The sequence below is a fragment of the Leptonotus elevatus genome, chromosome 18 (genome assembly GCF_054856555.1).
Source record: "Leptonotus elevatus isolate MCC_2025b chromosome 18, RoL_Lele_1.0, whole genome shotgun sequence".
NCBI lineage: Eukaryota > Metazoa > Chordata > Actinopteri > Syngnathiformes > Syngnathidae > Leptonotus > Leptonotus elevatus.
In genome coordinates this window covers 14322436-14342515 of record NC_141256.1, presented here as the reverse complement: position 1 = coordinate 14342515, position 20080 = coordinate 14322436, and the positions used below count along the sequence as shown (strand labels likewise).

At 40.5% G+C, this 20080-nt stretch overlaps 2 protein-coding genes across 4 annotated transcripts in view; one reads left to right on the top strand and one right to left on the bottom strand.

The window, feature by feature from the left end:
- Nucleotides 1–20080, top strand: part of LOC147158779 (exostosin-1) — a 66014-nt gene that overhangs the window by 36516 nt on the left and 9418 nt on the right. For all 3 annotated transcript variants that reach the window (XM_086060680.1, XM_086060679.1, XM_086060678.1), the window contains 6 exons: nucleotides 10376–10469; nucleotides 11236–11343; nucleotides 14184–14303; nucleotides 16377–16509; nucleotides 17891–18009; nucleotides 18119–18214. In XM_086060680.1, the coding sequence (XP_085916806.1) occupies nucleotides 10376–10469; nucleotides 11236–11343; nucleotides 14184–14303; nucleotides 16377–16509; nucleotides 17891–18009; nucleotides 18119–18214 (670 nt within the window). The remainder of the gene's footprint in view (nucleotides 1–10375; nucleotides 10470–11235; nucleotides 11344–14183; nucleotides 14304–16376; nucleotides 16510–17890; nucleotides 18010–18118; nucleotides 18215–20080) is intronic.
- LOC147158780 (pleurocidin-like peptide WF3) lies at nucleotides 1078–1887 on the bottom strand. Its single transcript, XM_086060684.1, has 4 exons — nucleotides 1773–1887; nucleotides 1606–1706; nucleotides 1504–1522; nucleotides 1078–1426 (listed from the first exon to the last, which is right to left on the bottom strand). Exons 2-4 carry the CDS (start codon nucleotides 1703–1705, stop codon nucleotides 1336–1338), a joined length of 210 nt encoding a protein of 69 aa, XP_085916810.1. The 5' UTR covers nucleotide 1706; nucleotides 1773–1887; the 3' UTR covers nucleotides 1078–1335.

The following is a 20080-nucleotide window of genomic DNA, read 5'->3' as shown; positions in this document are numbered from 1 at the left end:
TATTGATACCAAAGTTGATATTGGATTAAAATAAAATGTAACCCTCCCAAAAAAGAAATATTTTGTAGGTGATAAATTCCGTTAGAGAAAAGAATCAATGTAAACCCATCATCAGTTTTGTACATTTAACATTTTTAAACGTTTGTGCAAATTTAAACTTTGTTAAATAGTAACATTGGAAAATAAAAGCATTTCTGAAGGTAACTTAAAAAATAAATAAAAATTGCTGTATTTAATGGACACATTGCCAAACCCTCCACAATGTAAATATTGGATTAAAATTTTGTTTTTCCCTAAATGTACAAAAAAATAATAATAATCTAGGTTTTCATACTCTTGTTAACAAAAGTGAAAAAAACATTTAAAGTAATACAAATATTTCAAATTAATTTTTGCTGAAAATGTTTTTTTTTTTTATGTTTTATAAATTGTAATTATTTAAGTAAGTAGGTGCTATCGGAAAAATAATAATTTTTAATCAGTACAAAGAATATGCACATTTTTACCTGAATAGAAGTGGTAAATTACACTGCAAAGTTTAACAGTTGTTAAGGGTGACATAAAAAAAAAAAGAATAATATTTACTTTGTTGAACGGGTTTACGGATATTGAATTCAAATGAATATTTGTTTAAAGGTAATTCTTTCAAAAGTGATGATTATTGTTGAACCAAAATCCCTTACCAAAACAGTAATTGAGGTTTATAGTCAGACTTGATGGTTGACCTTCCCCTAATGTAATATAACCAATATACTACGGTAATGATAAAAATAATAATAATAATCCACATTACAACAAAGAACCGATTGTATTATAAGTATTTGTAGATTTCTTTATTTAGAGAATAGGATTGACTTTTATTCCAATTAACAATTTTCTTTCAATTGAAACAATTATGGGAATTTGTAATGTTCATGTTTGCAAGTCAGTCAGCCTCTTCATAACAACAAAAACCCCATAAAATTCTCTTTATTCATGCAGATTTCTTAACACCACCAGTCAATAACTTGATTCGATTTGATGCTTAAGCTTATGTTTAAATTGGAGAATAAAATAAGAACAAGAGACACAATTGAACCCGGTTATATGGCAGATTTATTTCACATTGCATAAAGCATCCATCCATCCATTTTCTGTACCGCTTGTCCTCACAAGGGTCGCGGGGGTTGCTGGAGCCTATCCCAGCTGGCTTCGGGCAGTAGGCGGGGTACACGTCATTGCATAAAGCAATACATCACATTGTTGTGTGTTGAGAAGCATTTTCTATGTATGGATTAAAAAAATACATAATAATAATTGCAGAAAGCAACACAAATGCAGTGCACGCAAGCCGCCTCAGTTGAAAGCGGGCTGGTCAGGCGCAAATTCCACGGAGCGCTTGTTTAGCTCCTCTTGCTCTTCAAAGCCGCGATGCCTGTGGATCAAACTGGACACGGCGACACCAAAAAAATGACAACCCATCATTCAAATCAAACAAACAATAAAAGAAAAGCCAAGTCTTACTTGTGGATCAGCTTTCCAGCTAATGAAAAACAACAATTGTTATTAGAACAATTTGAGCTTCTGTCACATGAGATAAAATTGTAAGTAATAATGCAAAATTACCATGAACCAATCCGTGAAAAATGAGTCCCAGAAAACACTCTCCGGGCTGCGCCATGAGCACCACGATGAGCACGGCCAGAAACGCCGCTGTCCACTTCATCCTACGCCAACCAAAAATATACTTCGGTTTTATGCTCAGACACTTTTTCAAATATGCATTTGCTCACCTTCCCGCCAAAAGATGGGTTCTTGTATGATCAGGTTCGGTTCTTCTCTGTTGTGCTTGCCGGTTTGCTCGCGACGCCTCTTTTTATATGTGCACTCGATACTTATTGAAAGCTGCCGGTAGAGGGAAGTAACACAATTCTATACAGTGGCGCCTTGAGATACGAGTGACCCGAGTTGCAAGGTTCTGACCATACAAGCGGGGAACTCGACAAGCAGTTTGGTTTTGGTATATGAAATCATTTTAAACAAACAAAAAAAAAAAAAGTTTGGAATTTGGCAATGCAAAGTCATCTTCTATCTTGGTCGGCATCTTATCGCCTTGCACTTATCTCGTCGCTAAGAGGAACTTCATGGTGAGAAACGTTCGAGAGAAAAAAGAAGTCTTTGCCCTTTTTGGTCTTGATGACAATCTAGACTATATTTTATGATATATATATATATATATATATATTAGGGGTGCTAGAAAAAAGATTTTTGGAGGGAATATTCAACAAAACGTCTTACTTAGGGTTAGGATTCACACACTAAGCATGGAAGAATGTTATATTAATGGAACATTAAGCCTTCATATTTTATTTCAGTGCCGTTCAAACGCGAAACAGACTGCAACCTGTTTGTTAAATGCAGTGGCTCAGTTATAAGCCTGAATTTGCAGATAAATAAATAAATACACTTTCATACAAATCTTACAGTGCACATGTACAAGTTTACTGATGAGTATTTTATAAATTTGAGTAAAAAATCAAAAATCGCAATAATCAATTTATAGATTTGTACCGGGATTAATCGCCAGGTATTAGGCAATTCACACCCCTAATATATATATATATATATATATATATTATTTATTTATTGTTATTAATTGCTATTGTTGCAGTAATGTGGATTTTTAACGGTATGTTCACATCCGCGGCGCCACATGCAAAATCTCTCCTGAACTTGAAAGTTTGGAACGGCTCAGCTCAAATCCGTTTGGCGCTTTGATGAGTTCTTTTCTCTTCTCGCCTTTCCCCGAACTCGTTTGATTCGTGCGAGAGCGAGACATCCCCGGGTCTTTTGTGTGATCTCGCCGCGATCCCTACAAAGAGGACCGACGCGTCCGGCGGCTTCCCGACCGTCTATAACGACGTTGCTCTCAGGTGGCTCAGACTGAATTCCACTGATCTTCTCAATTCCAGGAATCCACCAGAAGGGCCTGGAAATTGAAACGATATGCGAGAACGGCAAGAATGGCAAAATGATATGAGAACGCTTTGACGTAATGGCGAATATCGAACATAGATTACGACGCTGTATGTCTTTTTACTGAATATCATGTGCCGCCATTGTCAGACGGGATTGAGTAATAACCACCAGGGCGTTAAATGACCTCACGGGTTTCCCAGGTAATCTCTTGCCTGTTATTCCTACTTCAGACTCGAGTGCGCTCGTTGTTATTATCTTCCGACATCACACAAAACAATGCAGCTTTGGCTCTCTCGCCGCTTCTGAACAAAGGACCCGCCGAGACCCCGCTGGCTTTGGCCTAATACTCCTTAAAACCTCGGCGAGTGTAAACGCCGGCTCTCGTCCTCGCCTGGATTAGTGCCACTGTTCCAACATGCTTCTCAAAAGGCGGAGGAAATCAGTATGCGACATTTGCGCCGCTAACGGCCGACATTTGTTCGGATGCGAAATGCTCCGGAATTTATGCAGCCAGCAAGAAATAGCAAACGTGAGCTACGCTGTTTGATTTTATTGATTTATTCTAATTTATCGGTCGAGATGCATTGTCTCTTTAAAACAACACAAAAATTGCATTTTTTTGTATTCAAGTAGCTTTAAGACCGCTTAGCTTAATGCTAACTAGGCATGGGCTGATTATTCAATTTACCGTGATTTTCAAAAGACGAGGTTTCAATAACTGCTAATAGTGGCTGTCACCAATAATGAGTGCTTCTTTTCTTTTTTGAGCGGACGACGGGACATCTAAGCAGAGCACAATTTTTTGGGGGGGATCCTTTGTTGGAGTTGAGTAAATGGTAATTGCCTCCAATTAACTTTTTTTCTCCTTCTTGATGAGCAGTTCCATACGGAAGAGGAGGGAGGGAGCAAGACGAAAGATACTTTTTGCCCTGAATAATTAGCATCGTCCGGAAAAAAAGGGTGCCAGTGGGTACTAGTTAGCCCAAAGGACAACATGAATAGCCCTAAAAAAAAAATAGCTCACCAGTGGTCGGACACTGGGGATTAAAACAGAACAAGAATCATAGGGTGTAATTCATTTATTCGTTAAGGTACCAAATTATTATTTTTTTCATTATTTGATTTGTAAATGAATCGGATAATTAATCAGTTATCAAAAAAATTTCCCGGCCCTACTTTTATCATTTCACCGCTTGGCGATGCATTTCAAAGCTTTCGGCTAATAACACGGAGTCCTTAAAGGACGTTGCCGTGCCAACTTTTGTCTCGTGAAGGTGGCGTGCGTGGCTGCTTTCATTCTTCTGTTGACTTTGAAAGAGACACCATAACAGCAACAACAAAAAAGGGAACACAAATCACACACACACGCGCACGCACACGTACCACGAGTCAGACAATCATTTCTTGGAAATAGGAGGGCTGAAATGAGGCCGGAGGTGTGAGGAATGGATTCACTATGGCGGGGAGGGGTGGGGGGGGGGGATATATTGGGGGAAGGGGGTGAGGGGCTGCTGGCTCAGGCTTTTAATACACTGCCTCAAAACACACACACGCACGCCGGCGCTCTACCTCATCATGGCCGCAGCGGCTAAAAGATGAAGAATCCACGAGTGTAAGACTTGTGACTCTTTAATCAACGGTGTTGTTGTTGTTGTTGTTGTTGTTTTTTTGCACTTGGGCTGCAGTCGTGCGTCAAGTAACACATTGCAGCACCGCAGACCTCCGATCAAGTCAACTCCTGCCCCCGCGTGAACCCTAATGGATTTAAATGGCTAAAACGACTCAAAGACGAGTCCCGTGTTGGAATTCTAGGCACGCTCGGGCAGACAAATAAGACCGTGGCGGGAATATACTAAATATGAAAGTATCGTATCCGGTTTAAAATCACAAGTAACAAGAGATGCATCCAGAGTCCGGCACAATCACACGGATCGGATTCTAGGCACCCCCGATCGGGCACCCAAACAAAACATACTGATCTTATAGTGATTTTCTTAAAAGTAAAGATACTCTAAGGTTTGGAATACAAAACAACAAAAGAAGCAATTCAGAGTCTACGCATGCTCGGGCATGACTTCTATCCTATCTTTTAGGGTTTTCTTTTGGTTTTACATCAAAAAAAGAACCCATTGAATTGAATGACAATAAATATGTTCTATGCAGCCCCACTAGTCTAAATGCGGCATTCTGGTTAATATTGCGTTAGTGGAATATGAATTAAGCAGCAAAATCCGGCCGTTTTTATCCACCTCAGTGGGCGGCCATTTTGCCACTTGCTGTCCACTGAAGATGACATCACAGTTGCTCAGGTCTCAGGTAACAACCAATCACAGCTCAGCTTCAGAAAACAGGTGAGCTGTGATTGGTTGTTGCCTGATCCCTGAGCATCTGTGACAATCGACAGCAAGTTGCAAAATGGCCGCCCACTGAGATGGATAAAAAACGGCTGGATTTTGCTTCATAACTCAAATTCCAAAATTGTAATATGAATCCAGAATGTCATGTTTAGACTAGTGAGGTCACATATAACATATTATTGTCAAGGAATGTTTAAAGTTGACTTCCCCTTTAACAGTCACAGGCCACGTTGGGAAACCGCTTAAAACCGGAGAAAGCAAACTCTATAGAAAACGCGGGACAAATCGTTGTTCGCATCCGGAGAGAAATATCCTCTCGCAGATGTGAGCGAGCGCGGCGAGAGGTGACGGGCGTATTGATTTTGACGCGGCGACTGCGATCCTCTCGTCTCGACGGGAGCTTGTCTCCGCCAGAGCTGCGGGAAGCTTGTGAAGAGCCCGCCCACCACCTGGCCTGCAGAATGTTCCGCTCGTTCCCTGGCGGACGGCGGGCATATCAAAGCCTGTGACACACACACACACACACACACACACACAATGTATGTACTGTATATGCAGAGTTGGCTAACGCCTCAGGCTAGTTGATGTAATTTTTCACTTGCTGTTGTCCTTGAACACTTGAGAGCATCCTCCTGAAGATGCGCAACGCAATTAATATAAAAACAGTCACTATCTTAACGCAATGTTCACATCCCAAAATGATCATTTTGAGATTGTCATTGTCGTCAACAAAAGCAAACATTGATTTTAAAGTCCCCGTAAAGTGGACCTTGCCTTCTAAATTTGACGCACCCCAGAGGCGAGTTCTGTCAATCATGACAAATTGGAGTGATTAAAAGTATGTCAATCAAGGATTCAAAATGGTGGTCAAATGCCACCACTTCCACCCGGAAAGTGAATCTAGCATTTTTCTTATGCATTAACATAACTATGGCTAGGTTGCAAAAATATATCCAGCCGAGTCACTGTGGAGCTTTTTGACAATGCAACAACGAGGCACTCTAAAACTGCCATGCCAACGCGAAGCCCTTACACTGGCTGTTAAGTCAAACTTCTTTTTTTTTTTTTTTTTTTACCTTTGCTCTTCATGACGTTCCCTCACTCAGGGCTGACAACGAGGCGCTCTAAAGCAGCCATGTCAGTGGAAAATGTAAAGAAAAAATACATTTTCAGAGTGCAGTCATAGCGAGCTAGATGACTCCATGTCGTAATTGTGAAGGATAATCCTTAAATCCAGAATGAATTTGATAACTTCATTATTTTTCTTGTACAATTAATACCTTTAAAATCTAAGAAGAAATGTGTTTTTTGTTTTTGTCTCAACGTGGTTTGGCGCTAACGAGAGGGGAGTGACGGAGAGGTCCGAGTTCAATTATGTTCACCCCAACAGCTTCAATTAGGCATGAGAGCGGCAAAATCAATAGGAGGACTGATGACGTCTCTCGCTTTTCATTCCTCACCCGTGGAAACGACACGTCCGGCGGCGCACGCGCACGCGCACGCGCACGCGCACACAAACTCACATTGGACAAACAAACACGCGCACGGGGCTGATATTCATCACTCTGCGGCCAAACGACAGCGACGCCGTCGATCCGACGCCTCCGGCTTTCGCCATCTCTGTTTCCTGTTCATCAATAATGAATTACGCTCGTCACCGCAATACGCACCTCGCTGCATTTGTCTTTTTTTCTGACGTGATTTTTATTTATTTATTTTTTTCACCCGCCTGTTGTTTTTTCTTGCACGACAGGGTGGAAATCTCGCCGTCATTTGGAAATGTCAACATGACGCCTACCAAAGTGTGCTGAGGGAAAAAAAAAAGAAAAAGATAACTGTTTCTTTATAGTTCATCACTTTGAGGGGATTTCAGATGACAGCGTCCCTGAAAGTTCACATCTGATTGGTTAACAGAGGAAAGCTTTTAGATGTTTTGTGTGAGAGGCTATTGGGGGAAAAAAAAACGTTATTTATTTATTTATTAAGGTTAAGGACATGGACACAAAAGTCTTCCATTAAATGATCAATTTCCGCAAGACCGCCATGTTGAAATTTTCTTATCCCCGACTGGGAAAAGTGCGTTGGAATGCTGCTGTATGTCAACATTGGTGCAGTATTTGCCAAAAGACTATATGCAGTATTTCCACAAATAATGATGCTCCCCTCTGATAGATGCCGTGCCCCAAATTGTCATAGGCTACGTCTTCCGCGGCATCCACATGGACATTTCCACTTTACGTAAATCAGTTTCTCCTCTTGAGGATTTGCAGTTCAAATAATGGATGGCTGGATAATAATAATAATAATAATATTTATACAAGGGGTGTCAGGCGATTAAAAATTTTAATCGCCTGACTTCAATAGTTAACTCACAATTAATCGCAAATTTTATATCTGTAAATGTACAATAAAAGTCTTCATACTTTTTAACAAAAGTGGGAAAAAAATGTTAAACTAATAGAAATATTGTTGCATCTTTTAGTCATTGATACAGTAATTTCATAATAATTCAATAAAATTGAGTTACATTTAAAAAAATGTACTGTACTGTAAAAGTGTTATTGGAATTTTTTTTCTGAAACGTACACTTAAAGCCATCTCTGATTAAAATTTGCTGTTGATCAGTGTAATAAGATAAGATAATTGATTCCAAAAATAATTCAATTGTGACAATTGTTGCGCTGGATTCTAAGCACTGGTGTCGTTTCTTCTTCTTTTTTAACGTGGCACAGATAATAAATGGATGATTTCAAACACTGACATATGACAAAGCAAATAACACAACCTCCTAACACACTTCAAATCAGCCACATCATTTTTCCTCTTCCCCTTTCTTCGCCTATCAGCAAATTGCACCTTCACTGTACCATCAGTGTGATGACACGCAGTTGAGCGCAGAACTAATTTCCTCATTATTAATATCCGCTGAGAAATGGAGCAAAATGTCGAAAAAGTGACATCAATTGTTTGTTTGTTTTTTTAGTGCGGCATGTTTTCCTTTGATGGGTCCATTTGCGTGGCTCGTTTTTTAAACTGCACAAACGAGCAAACTTTTTAGCCCTGTGAGCTCTTTAATGAACACAGGTTGTTTGTTTTTCAGTCCCCTTGTGTATGATTAGGTGTGTGTTTATCTCAAGTAATTCGTCGGCACAAAACAATTACACCTGGAAGGGACCAATAGTCACTGCTTGTAGGACGAAGCTTCAACTTGTGTGTGTGTGTGTGTGTGTGTGTGTGTGTGTGTGTGTGTGTGTGTGTGTGTGTGTGTGTGTGTGTGTGTGTGTGTGTGTGTGTGTGTCTGCACTTCCTGTTTGCAGTAATTACTTGTGATGCCATTTATAGTTTACACAGCTTGCCGCCATTAGAGGGATCATTATTGGACGTCTGGCTGCAGTCGCACGCTTTAAGTAAACATTTAGATGAAAGGAAATGCTGCGTTTTGGGGGAAGAAATATGCACGGTATCAAAATTGATTCAATAGGCAATTATTTTATTTTTTTATAAATAAATAAAATGTTGGGGAGGTGTTAAAATGAATGCAGGGTTTCTGCGGGTCATTAAAAAGCATTAAAAGTCAAGAAATTGATTTTTCTAAAATTAAGACCATTAATAGCATTAAGAATTATATATATATATATATATATTTATATATATATATGTATTCGTGACTGGTGACTATTATATGATTGCCTGGATTCCATGAGTTGTTTTATGTTCCAAATACCAATTGCTACTGAATTTGAAAAGAAAAATGTTGCGTTCCTGTCACCAATGTCCAACATGAAACACTAATGCCCCGTAGTGGCAGAAAATTACCTCATCACAAATCTACTCAATATTTCACGCTCTTTTTAACCGTAACTGTTAAAAATGACTGCATCAATGAACTGAAAGATACAACCACATTTGTATTTGGTAATGCAGTACGACCTAGGCGTTACATTGATTTTAAGTTGCATAAAAAAATAAAAATGTAATTTGTTTTAATGTTACCAGCAGAAACTCCGTAATGACAGTTCAATGGGGAAAAGTTATTCAACATACCAAGGTCATGGTAAAAATGTAACGTGTATCTCATCATCATCTCATCCCCTCCATAAATTCTGTTGCGTGTGTCAGGACTTCATGCTTTTCAATGTGCAATGATGGTACTACAGCAATATATGAACATTTGAAATGCTCAACAATTCAACATCTTAGCAGATACGACTGATTTCTTTTTAGGCATATGCAAAACAATATAAAAACGATTCATCCGTCCATGCGTATGTTTCTGGAAATTAAACTCCGCTTAAGAACACGGAGCAAGATTTTAATTGACCCGCGGGAGCTAATGGACGTCTTTGATCGCAAGGGGGGGGGGGGGGGTTGTCTTGCGTTCGTCTGTCAGCATGTCCCCTCAAAGCGACCTTGAGGTGACGCGTTGGATGCCTGACATCTTATTTTTGAGCTTTTCTTCTTCGGCATCACACGCAAACACACTCGCACACGCAAACACACACAAGCATGCAGGTGTCTGCCGGTGAGGTTGTGGGGACAGTTGATCCCCAGACAGATTAGGTGGCAATCTGAAATCTCCCCAGGCCAACCCTGGGCTCATACGCACACACACACAAGTGTGCGCGCACGCACACACACACACACACATATATATTCAATGTAAAGTCACACAAAGTGTTGTTGAAAAGTGACTTTGAGGAGCCGACTGGCGTAAATGATTGATCTTGTTTTTCAGTGAATGATAAAATGATGGATTATATATTATATATATAGACTTTATGGATTAATTTTACATTATTTGCAACAGTGGTTTAATTTTTTGGGCTTTTTTTTGGGTGCAATTTCCAATATCATATTATATTACTTCTGTGATCATTTATTTAATTCCAACTGGAATTGTATCTTTTTTTATGTATATAAAATAAAATAAATAGAAATAAAGAAAATTACAGAAATAAATAAATCAAAATCAGTTTTTTGTGCTAAAATTTATTGTAAAAATTAATACAATTGTTTACATTATTTTTATATCATCATGTTTTCTTCTCATGTTTGTGAAGGTTCGACTACCTGGAGCTGCTCCACAACTCCACCTTCTGCTTGGTGCCGCGGGGCCGACGCCTCGGCTCCTTCCGCTTCCTGGAGGCGCTGCAGGTGCATTCTTCATTCTGTGCTTGCTGCCATAATTGTTCAAAAGCAATTAGATCATGATTAAATCCACACTTGAAGGGAAAAAAACTAACTGAAATCTGCTGCAAAGAGGTTGCAGGAATTTCTGGCAAGTAGTCGCCTTTCCTACATGTGGCAAAAATTTGCCGTACGGCTGTCAGGACAAAAGTCAAGCAGCTCTATAGTGCAATTGCAATCATTACAAAATAGGCAACTACTGTCCACATTTTTTTTTAAAGGAGTGTGGAGCTAGCATATTGACTACTAGCCATGTCCTATACTTGCCAACAATCTCCTGTACAGATTGCAGAGCAAACTGCAAATACAGTTCGCCTTTCAAAGAGCAAAATTATATTTTGTTTAAAAAAAAAAACTTGGGAAAAATACAAGCTCTGTGCTGTGCTGATTGGCTGGCCCTTGTTTTTGGGGTGTGGCTTAGTGAAAGATGGCTACCAATCTATGACAGATGTAAATTAGTGGAAGAAGTATTTGAACAGTCACCTTGGGAATTCAAGAAAGCTTCCTCCCAACAGTAATCACTCCACAAAATGGCCTCCGAAGCCACTCGAGAGGATGACAAGCGGTCCCTGGCGGTTCCTCTTCCTCAAACGTCTCCTCCATTGTCAATCCCGCGGGATTTTTATTCCCCCAACTCTGACGCGTCTTTTTATAGAACCTTGTCATTATTTCCCCTTTTGATGGAGGAGAAAAAAAAACACATGCAAAGTGTGTACGTGTTGTCTGCTGGCAGGCGGCGTGCATCCCCGTCATCCTGAGCAACGGCTGGGAGCTTCCCTTCTCCGAGGTCATCGACTGGAGGAAGGCGGCCGTGCTCGGCGACGAGAGGCTGCTGCTGCAGGTGAGTGTGATCGTGTTTTGGAGTCATTTTCACGTTGTTCGGCGGATGACTTGAAAGGAGTTGGCAAAGTTTACTGTCAAACTAAACGGTGTGTAACCACATAGCTTTCAAGTCTACTTAGCATAATGCTAATAAACATTTCAAAGTAGCATAGAATGGCTAACGAGTAGCATTAGGTTTTCAAAAAAAAATTTAAAGTTTGAAGACAATGTGTTTAAAAATTTTGATTCTTGAGGTGACAAAAAATATCTACTACACACCAAGGTTATTTGACTTAATTTGTACAAAGGAGTCACCATAACACAATTAAGCAATAATAAATGTGATTAAAAATATATATATTTATGTATTTGTGGGGACTGGTGACTTGATGTAATTTATAATTAATAAAATGGCCCGGAGAAGAAAGAAAGAAAAATGTACTCTTCCTGTCACTAACGTCTAACATGAAAACCTAATGCCACCTAGTGGCACAAAAAAATGACTACAACACAAATCTGACTCAATGTTTCACACTCCTTTTAACTGTTTCAAATAACTATGAATTACTTACTATAAAATTACTGTTTCAGTGAACTAAAATATTGCAACCACATTTAGTAACCATATTTGTCCACTTTAATGTTAACGAGTGTGGAAAACTTGAAATAATATTTTACTGTGCATTTCGAACCAATTAATCGCGAATTAACTATGGAAATCATGCAATTAATTATTATTAAAAATTGTTATCGACTGACAACCCTAATATATAAACAATATACACATTCATGTACATATGATATGTATGTATATGTTTGCATGTGTGTATATACAGTATGATGTGGGCGTTAGATTAGTTACAATAATTAAATTAGGTTTGCCAATACCTGTAGAAAACCCGTTTGTTTTTTTTAACGAATACGTAAAGTCATAAAAACTAAACTAAAACGAAGCATTTTCGACAAAAAGTAAAACTTTAAAAAAAACTAACCAACCTATTCTGAAAACTAATTAAATGAAACAATAAATGAAAATTACCAAATCATTTGGACATCGTTCAAAAAAAAAAAAAAAAAGTCCAGGACGGTTCTCTTCTGCAAGGTAAACAATTAGCTACCCACGGGCGCTGGAAGCATTCCAACTGACATTCCTAGTGCCGTATGGTGAAATGTCAGCACCCTCAGCTCCGGATCCCCTTGGGCCATACACCAAAATGCTCCAAATCTGAGCTGCGCGTAACAAAAACTTTTGACGACTACTTTTACAAACATCATCCAAGATGGCCGACGCGGACGTTTGGGAATTTTCCATTTATCAGCCGGACGACAGCCGGGACGCTCGCTCGGTTGTGGTTCCACTCGCAGCCAGCAAGTGTTGTCATGGATTAAAACGGATTATTCTGCAATTGGATCACCTTCTGTCGCCTTTAATTAGCACCGCGGGGCGGAGTGTGTTGATATTTACTTTTACAGGATTGCGGCAGGGAGGAGAAAACACACCTGTGCGTCACTTGTGTGTGCATGTGTGTGTGTGTGTGTGTGTGTGTATGATCAAATTTTTTTTTTATTTTGGCTGGTTTAGACTGATATTCAGAAGCTAATTGGCTCATAGCTAGCTAGTAGCTAGCTAGAAAATAAACCCCGATTGGTTTTGATTTAAAAGTAATTGGAACCATTTAAAACATTTGAATTATATTTTTCTTTTTGGGAATTTGCAGTTTTGAATGATTTAAGATCAAAATCAATCCGATTCCTCGAATCCTCCCGCATCATCATAACCCACCTCGCAGCTAGCCATCGAGCTAATTAGCCGCTGAATATCACCTTGGTGCAACAAGCAGCTGAATGTGACGTCAATGCCGTTTTGTGCCACATCTCGCGGCAGTTTGTGCCGCCAGCTGCCGTCGATTAAACACGCACGCACGCCTTTTATCAAACCTGCCGGCTATTTACAGGCCGAGAAGAGGATGTGTTCTCGGCCGATTTGCGAAGGCGGTAAAGCTCGAAGAGCGTCGTCTTCGGAACATCTGCCGCCGGCGAGGTTTTCATTCCCGCCATCTGCTTGTTCGTCGGGAGAAAGGCGGGAGGGTTGACGGCGAGAAAAGAGTGACCGCCCTCCTCGATAACAATCCCGGAAAGCCAGGAAAAGAAAATACGGGAGATTGTTGGCGAGTGTAGGACGCAGCTAAAAGCAAGTGAGCCGTCAATGTGAGCCCATCTGCCTCACCAGCTGAGGATCTGGGTTTGAATCCCGGCTCTGGCCTTTTTTGTGTGAGCGATTCCCCCCCAAGAGGCCTGATGAGATGGGCGGACATATTTGCATAGTGCCAATATTGTGCACTCGTAATACACACACGCACGCACTGTTCACACCTTGGTAGCCCGCTGAGAAATTTGAATGTCATTATGTTCAATTACATCACTACCTGACTGTTTAGTATGTAGAGGGCCAGCTGAGCCCCTCCCCCCCCCCCCCACACACACACACACACACACATATATGCAGTATCAACACTATTAGAGTCAATATATGGAAAGAAAAATAATGTTTTGTTTCTCCACAAGACAAACGTCTGCCTCACAAATTTTGAGGTGCCGGGGTTCGAATCCCGTGTTGAGACCAGACTATGATAAATCAACTTTATTACACAATACTCAGGATTGACGAATCAGGAATGCCTTTAGCCGGCAGCACGGTGCGCTAGTGGTTAGCACGTGTCTTACACTTCTGAGGTTCCTGGTTTGAATCTGAGCCTCTTTTGACAAAATCAGTATAAAGTACAGATAACTGTTTTCAGCCATCAGAAAAATCAACTCTACAGTACGGGTAAGAAAGTTTTGTCTTGGTCCGTGCTGCAGGTTCCGTCCATGACTCGCTGGGTAGGCCGTGACAGGATCCTGGTTCTCCGCCAGCAGAGTCAGTTCCTGTGGGACGCCTACTTCTCCTCCGTAGCCAAGATCGTCCTCACCACTCTGGAGGTACTAAACATTCACCTCCACACTTTGTCAGCAAACTTGCATTCAATCCACAACAAAAAAAAAAATATTATATATTTTTTTTTTTGTGACCGCCGGCTCTGCTTCACCTCTCCGCTAAACTTTCACAACAAATCTTTCCTGCTTATATAATGTCATGAAATATTGTTTTTAAACTGCATATTGACTACTAAAGTTCAACATTTTCTGTAACTTTTATTATAATTCATAACAAGACAATTTTCAGTGGAAAATGTGATGATGCTGACTTCCATGACACTACTACTTTCCTATTTCGACAAGGTTTTAGCGTCATCTGATAGCATCTTTGCTATCAGATCAGCCTTTGTCACCATCTTGTGGAACCTGGAGGCAGTTAGAGTACCGAAGAAAAAGAAGTGGAAGTTTCCTCTGATTATGTCAATGAGACTATTTTTGGCTAAATATCTCAAACAATAAGCACAAAACATTTTGAGTCCCTTCAGTGGAGCGCTTGCAAAAGGGAACACGAGGTCCTAGCAGCGTTACGTTCGCCGGCGGGCCTCCGTGAGTCCATCCAGAGTGAGAAAGAAAAAAAAAAAGTTATAAAGAGAGAGAGAGAGGCAGGAGTCAAGGTTTCTCGTGTGAGTGGGCGTTCGCCAGACAAGGAAGCTTCACAACCTCCACAGGCAAAAAAAGTGAAACAACTGCATTTGTTGTTGCTAGCTTTCCGGTCGTGCTCGTTGAAGCCTCGGGCACCTGACAGACCATAATAATCAACTTTAGGACACGATACTCATACGCATTGATTGGCTAATACGCATGATTGCTTTTTGTTGTGAGGCCTGTAGGGGGCAGCATGTCGGCATCGAACAAAGAATCACGCGTTTATTTAGAACAAGCACGTATTGCTTTTAAGTCTGCTAGCTTAGTGCTAATACATGATGCTAACCAGTAGCATCTATGTGGCTGTGTGTGTATAATGATAATGTTCTAAGAAAGAAAGTATCTGCTGAATAAAAAACAAGAATATTGTTTTTTTTGTTTTGTTTTTATTTTCCTGTCAGTATTAGCGTTACATCACCTCCATATTGATAAATGGACTGAGGTTGGCAATAGAATTGGATTTAGCTGCTTTAAATGTGTCGCTGTCATTATTTGCTAGTGAAAAGACAGACATAATAGACCGTGCTTTCAAAAGATTGGGTTTATTTTTTTTGCGTTGCATTAATAGACAAGTGAACAAAAAAAACTACAGATGTGTTTTTGAATATTTTGAATGCAAGCCGAGTGATGGCAGAGTTTGCCAAATGTTATTTTGTGGTCCTAGCCGAGCGATGCGAGCATCTCGGAATCCCCCAAAGAGTTGGCTGACATCACACCGCCAACGCGGCTGACCTTCGCAAGCATGGCCGACGGACACAACGGACTAAACAGCTAATGGAATCCTCATGTTGGGAGCACTACCCCCCCCCCCCACCTCCTCCCCCTACCATTCCCCACCACACAAACACACACTCCCTCCCTCGCTCCCTCCCTCTGGGTGAAGGGCTTCAATTATCTCCCGTCTGTCTTGAGCTTCATGGCACACACAACAGTTTTGGCAATATTAGCGGGGGCCCGTCGACTGTGGTTGTTGTATCTCAAGTTGTATCTGAACATATATAAGCATCATATATAGACTCGTGCAATTTAATACCCCCCCCCCCCCCACATACACACACACACCACCACCAGCACCAGCTTTCAAGGTTTCCCGATATTAATTTTCTTTGCAGATTTCCCCTCAGGCAATCAATGAATTGTATCGTCTCTTATCATATTGTAATAACGTGGTAATAACAATGTCATAACACAATTGACCCCCTCCCCTCTTCTTAAGAAATGGTTGAAATGGCTCCTAAAATAATGTGTGCAGTTGTGCAAAACCTTAACAACTTTCTTTTTCTTTGTTTGCAAGGTAAATGTGGTCTGTCTTTTGACACTTAAATTTAAATATTTTTTTCCGTAATAACATTGTAATAACATGAACAATTTGTAATATAGTATGTTTTCTACAGTGACATCCGTGTATATTATTTTTTTCTGCCCATCCAGATAATCCGAGACCGTGTGGACTCCGTAGTGTCCCGAAACCGTCTGATGTGGAACTCCCTGCCTGGTGGTCTCTATGCACTCCCTCAGTACTCAACGGACCCCGCACGCTTCCCCTTTTACTTCGCCATGCTGGGTGAGGAGCAAAACGGGTTTCTGGGTCAATTTTTTTTTTATTACACTGTTGGACAATCAGCCAAATGATAATCAAGCCTTGACACAACGTGGCTTGTAATTTATTCTGACTTTCCTGGTTGCATGTTGATGTTCCCAAAAAGGCCATTTGGGGCATCTGGTTTTCATAGATGATGTCACAAAAAGTTGAATTCTACTTCTCAAAGCTGGCACACGCAAGCAAGACCGTGGCTAATTCTCCGATGTGCCAACCCAGTGCGCGTCTCAGAGCAAAGCAAAGGGCAGACCGGCCGCTTCCATAAATATATCGAAGCCCACCTGAGATCCGGTCAGTGTCAGAGAGATGGATCGAGCAGCACTAAAGAGCACTCTAGCTCCACTTATCCGTGAGGATGCAAGTATTCCCAAACAGGCGAGCCAACACCTGGCACGCCATGTGCCCACCAGCCGCTATGCTGGCTCTCTTGCGCCCCCTCCAGTCAGAAATAAGCGTCCACGCTAGCTTGCGGGGGCTTAGCCAAAAGGTGCTTGAATTCATTTCTGATAGATTTTTCTAAAGGAGGAATTGACACTGGCTTTCACGTCAGATATGACTTTTCTTTGTGACGCGCATGTACTCACTGCCAACGATGAGGCGCTCTAAAGCAGTTATACTAGCACGCCAGCTATCAAGTTTAACCCCCCTCACCGCCCCTCCTCCTTGTTCTTTTCCCCCTGCTGTCTTTTCTACCTTTGTCACCGTGGCATGCGCGCACTCATGGCGACAACGTGGTACTCTAAAGTCCATTCAATTTGTTTGTTTTTTGCAGTAACTTCACTTTTGAACGTTAACACTGTAGACTGGTGACTGCAGAAAAGCAGTTCACCCCCCCCCCCCCCCCCCCCACACACACAAAAATCAATTCCTCTATTTAACCATCGCACCCGACGTCGCGGCTCATTCATCAAGCGCGCTCGTTTCAAGTTTGGCTGCGCTCGGTAACGTTTTGGTTTTGCGCCAAACTTGACACTTTTGGGTTATTGGAGCAAATTGGCGCCGCTAACGGAGGGCATCAAAAGCCGAGCAGTTCAGTGGAGGATTTAACAAGCTTGCTCATGTGAACGGGAAATGTGTGTGTGTGTGTTAGAAAGACAGATGGCAGCTTCAACACACACACACACGGCCCGCTAAGCATTTACATTAGTAAGAATCCTGTTACATTTATTTAGCTATTTTTTAAAAATATATGTATATAATTTTCTCATTATTTTTTAATGTATTTAAAATAATAAAATAAAAATAATAAAATATCAATATTACCTAATATAAATATAGGTATAACTATATATAGGTATAAATGGCTTTAATTTAATTTAATTATTGTTTAATTAAATGTGTGTAGGTAAAAGCCCCCCGCCGCAGTTCACCGGCGTGATCCATACGGTGAGTCCGCTGCAGTCGCACCCGTCTCCCATCGTCAAGCTCATCATCGCTGTGGCCAAGTCCAAGTTCTGTGCGCAGGTGGGTGCTATGGTATAGTTAAAGAAGAATACAATTATACTATGACCTTGTGCATTAAGTATATAGCATTAACTTTGTATTTTTTTTTTGGGGGGGGGGGGTGCTGTAGATTGTGGTTTTGTGGAACAGCGACAAGCCTTTACCTCCCAGGAACAAGTGGCCCTCCACCAGTGTGCCTCTCACCGTCATCCAAGGGCAGAGCAAGGTGACACCACTCGGCAATAACATGGCTTCGTAAAGCTTTTTAGGGCCAGCGAGAAATTTTACCAAACGCAGAATCCTAATGTCAATTGAACAGAACAGAATACATCATAAAATCAGATAACAAAATGGATAGCAAAAAACAAACAAACAAACAAAGAAAAGAAAAAGAAAAAAGCAATCCCTAAATATTGTAATGAGCCACTAATAAGCATTTTTCACGAAAAATAGGAATTGGTCTCTCCAAACAAGAAAAAGAAAAAACATACAATAACAATTTTAAAATATTGCGAATATGTTTCAAAATATTTACATTTTGTGCTCAATATTTTTTATAAAAATTTTTGGTCTTCATGGAAAGTAATCTTGTTGACCACCTTTCCAGCGCCCTCTAGTGACCAGCCACCGTTATTACATTGTCTTTGTTTACTTTTTATAATACAATGGGTTTTTTTCATCATAAAAAATGTGAAAACAAAAAAAAAATCTGCCATTTTGTGGACAAATGCCAAAAATAAGAGTATTAGTAAAGCTACAGAACGTGGACCCCAGGGACCCTCGATCAAGAACCATGTTCTGTATGATACAGAATGATTTAAGTTGATTGGTTATTTAAGTTGATCCTAACAGGAAGTTGTGACTGGGTAGCAGCTCGTCGCGTATTTCCGGCAAATTCCATATCGAGCGTTTCGTCTGTTTTCCGTCCAGCCTGAGTAAGCACAACATGACCCTCGCCTGCCCGCCGCGGGTACGAACGCTAAATCATATCGAGTCAGGTTGAACATGCCGAGCAAGCGCTTTGGCCCGGCACATCAATATTATCAGCCGTGGCGGCGCGGGGCCGCTCCGGCGGACATATTTCAGCGTCATCAATCACAGCTCAACTCGGCACGTCTCTGTCGGCGAGCTTGACTTTTACGTACGGCTCCCTCTCAGACATCCATCCTGCCTCCTTTAGCTGTGCCAGAAAATGATGTGCGCGGGGAGCGCGGAAGGTGAGAAAGTCAAGTCGGGTAAAATGGGATTGGGCAGAGATGAATGTAACATGCACAAAACGGCAAAAAAGTGAAAATAAAATGTATCAAAGAAACTGGAAGGGAAAATTGGTGGTTTTGTTTAGTTTTGTATCTTTTTGGTGGTTAGCACTAGCATGCTACTTTCGTAAAACGATAAAAAGGAAAAAAAGGAAACTAAAATCAGCTCAAATAAAAGTGAAAAAATCTTTTTGTGTATCATCAAGTTAGTGTACTAGTTTTTGGTCCATGGAGATTGATGTAAAATGTTATAAAGATAGTAAAAAAAATTTTTTTAAAAAAGGCAAAAAGTAAAAGCTAGCTAGCATGCAGTTTTCTGGTTTGTGGAGATTAACATTAAATGTTAAAAAACTTAAACAAGCTACTTCCTGGTTTACAGAAATTAGTATATATTTTCTTAAAAACTGATTTTTTTTTCTGGCAAATCAACGGTAATCAAAACAATAGCACATTGAAAGCGGGTTTGTCTTCAATCCTTTGCTTAAAAGGTTATAGCACCTCAACATAGCTGCTAATTAGAATTAGCATCAAGCTAACACACTTAAGGCTAAGCTGTACAGTTGTGCTTGCAAGTCAAAGGAAAAAACAAACAAACTTGTACCCGAAGGCCTCGCTGTACTTTTTATTGGACAGTAACCAAGTAAAAATAATGATATTTTTCCTATATTACACTTGTAATCTTTTTAATATCTCATCAAAATATTAGCATTCTCTGTCGGATGCATTAATGAGAGTCATACACTACAAATGCTCGCAATGGGTGCTCCCTATAGATGCATGCACATATATATAAATCCAGATATGTATAGATACCATAGATCGCTTTATAATGAGGC

Coding starts and splice junctions, on each gene's coding strand:
- LOC147158780 (XM_086060684.1), bottom strand. CDS start 1,705: ATGAAGTGGACAGCGGCGTTTCTGGCCGTGCTCATCGTGGTGCTCATG.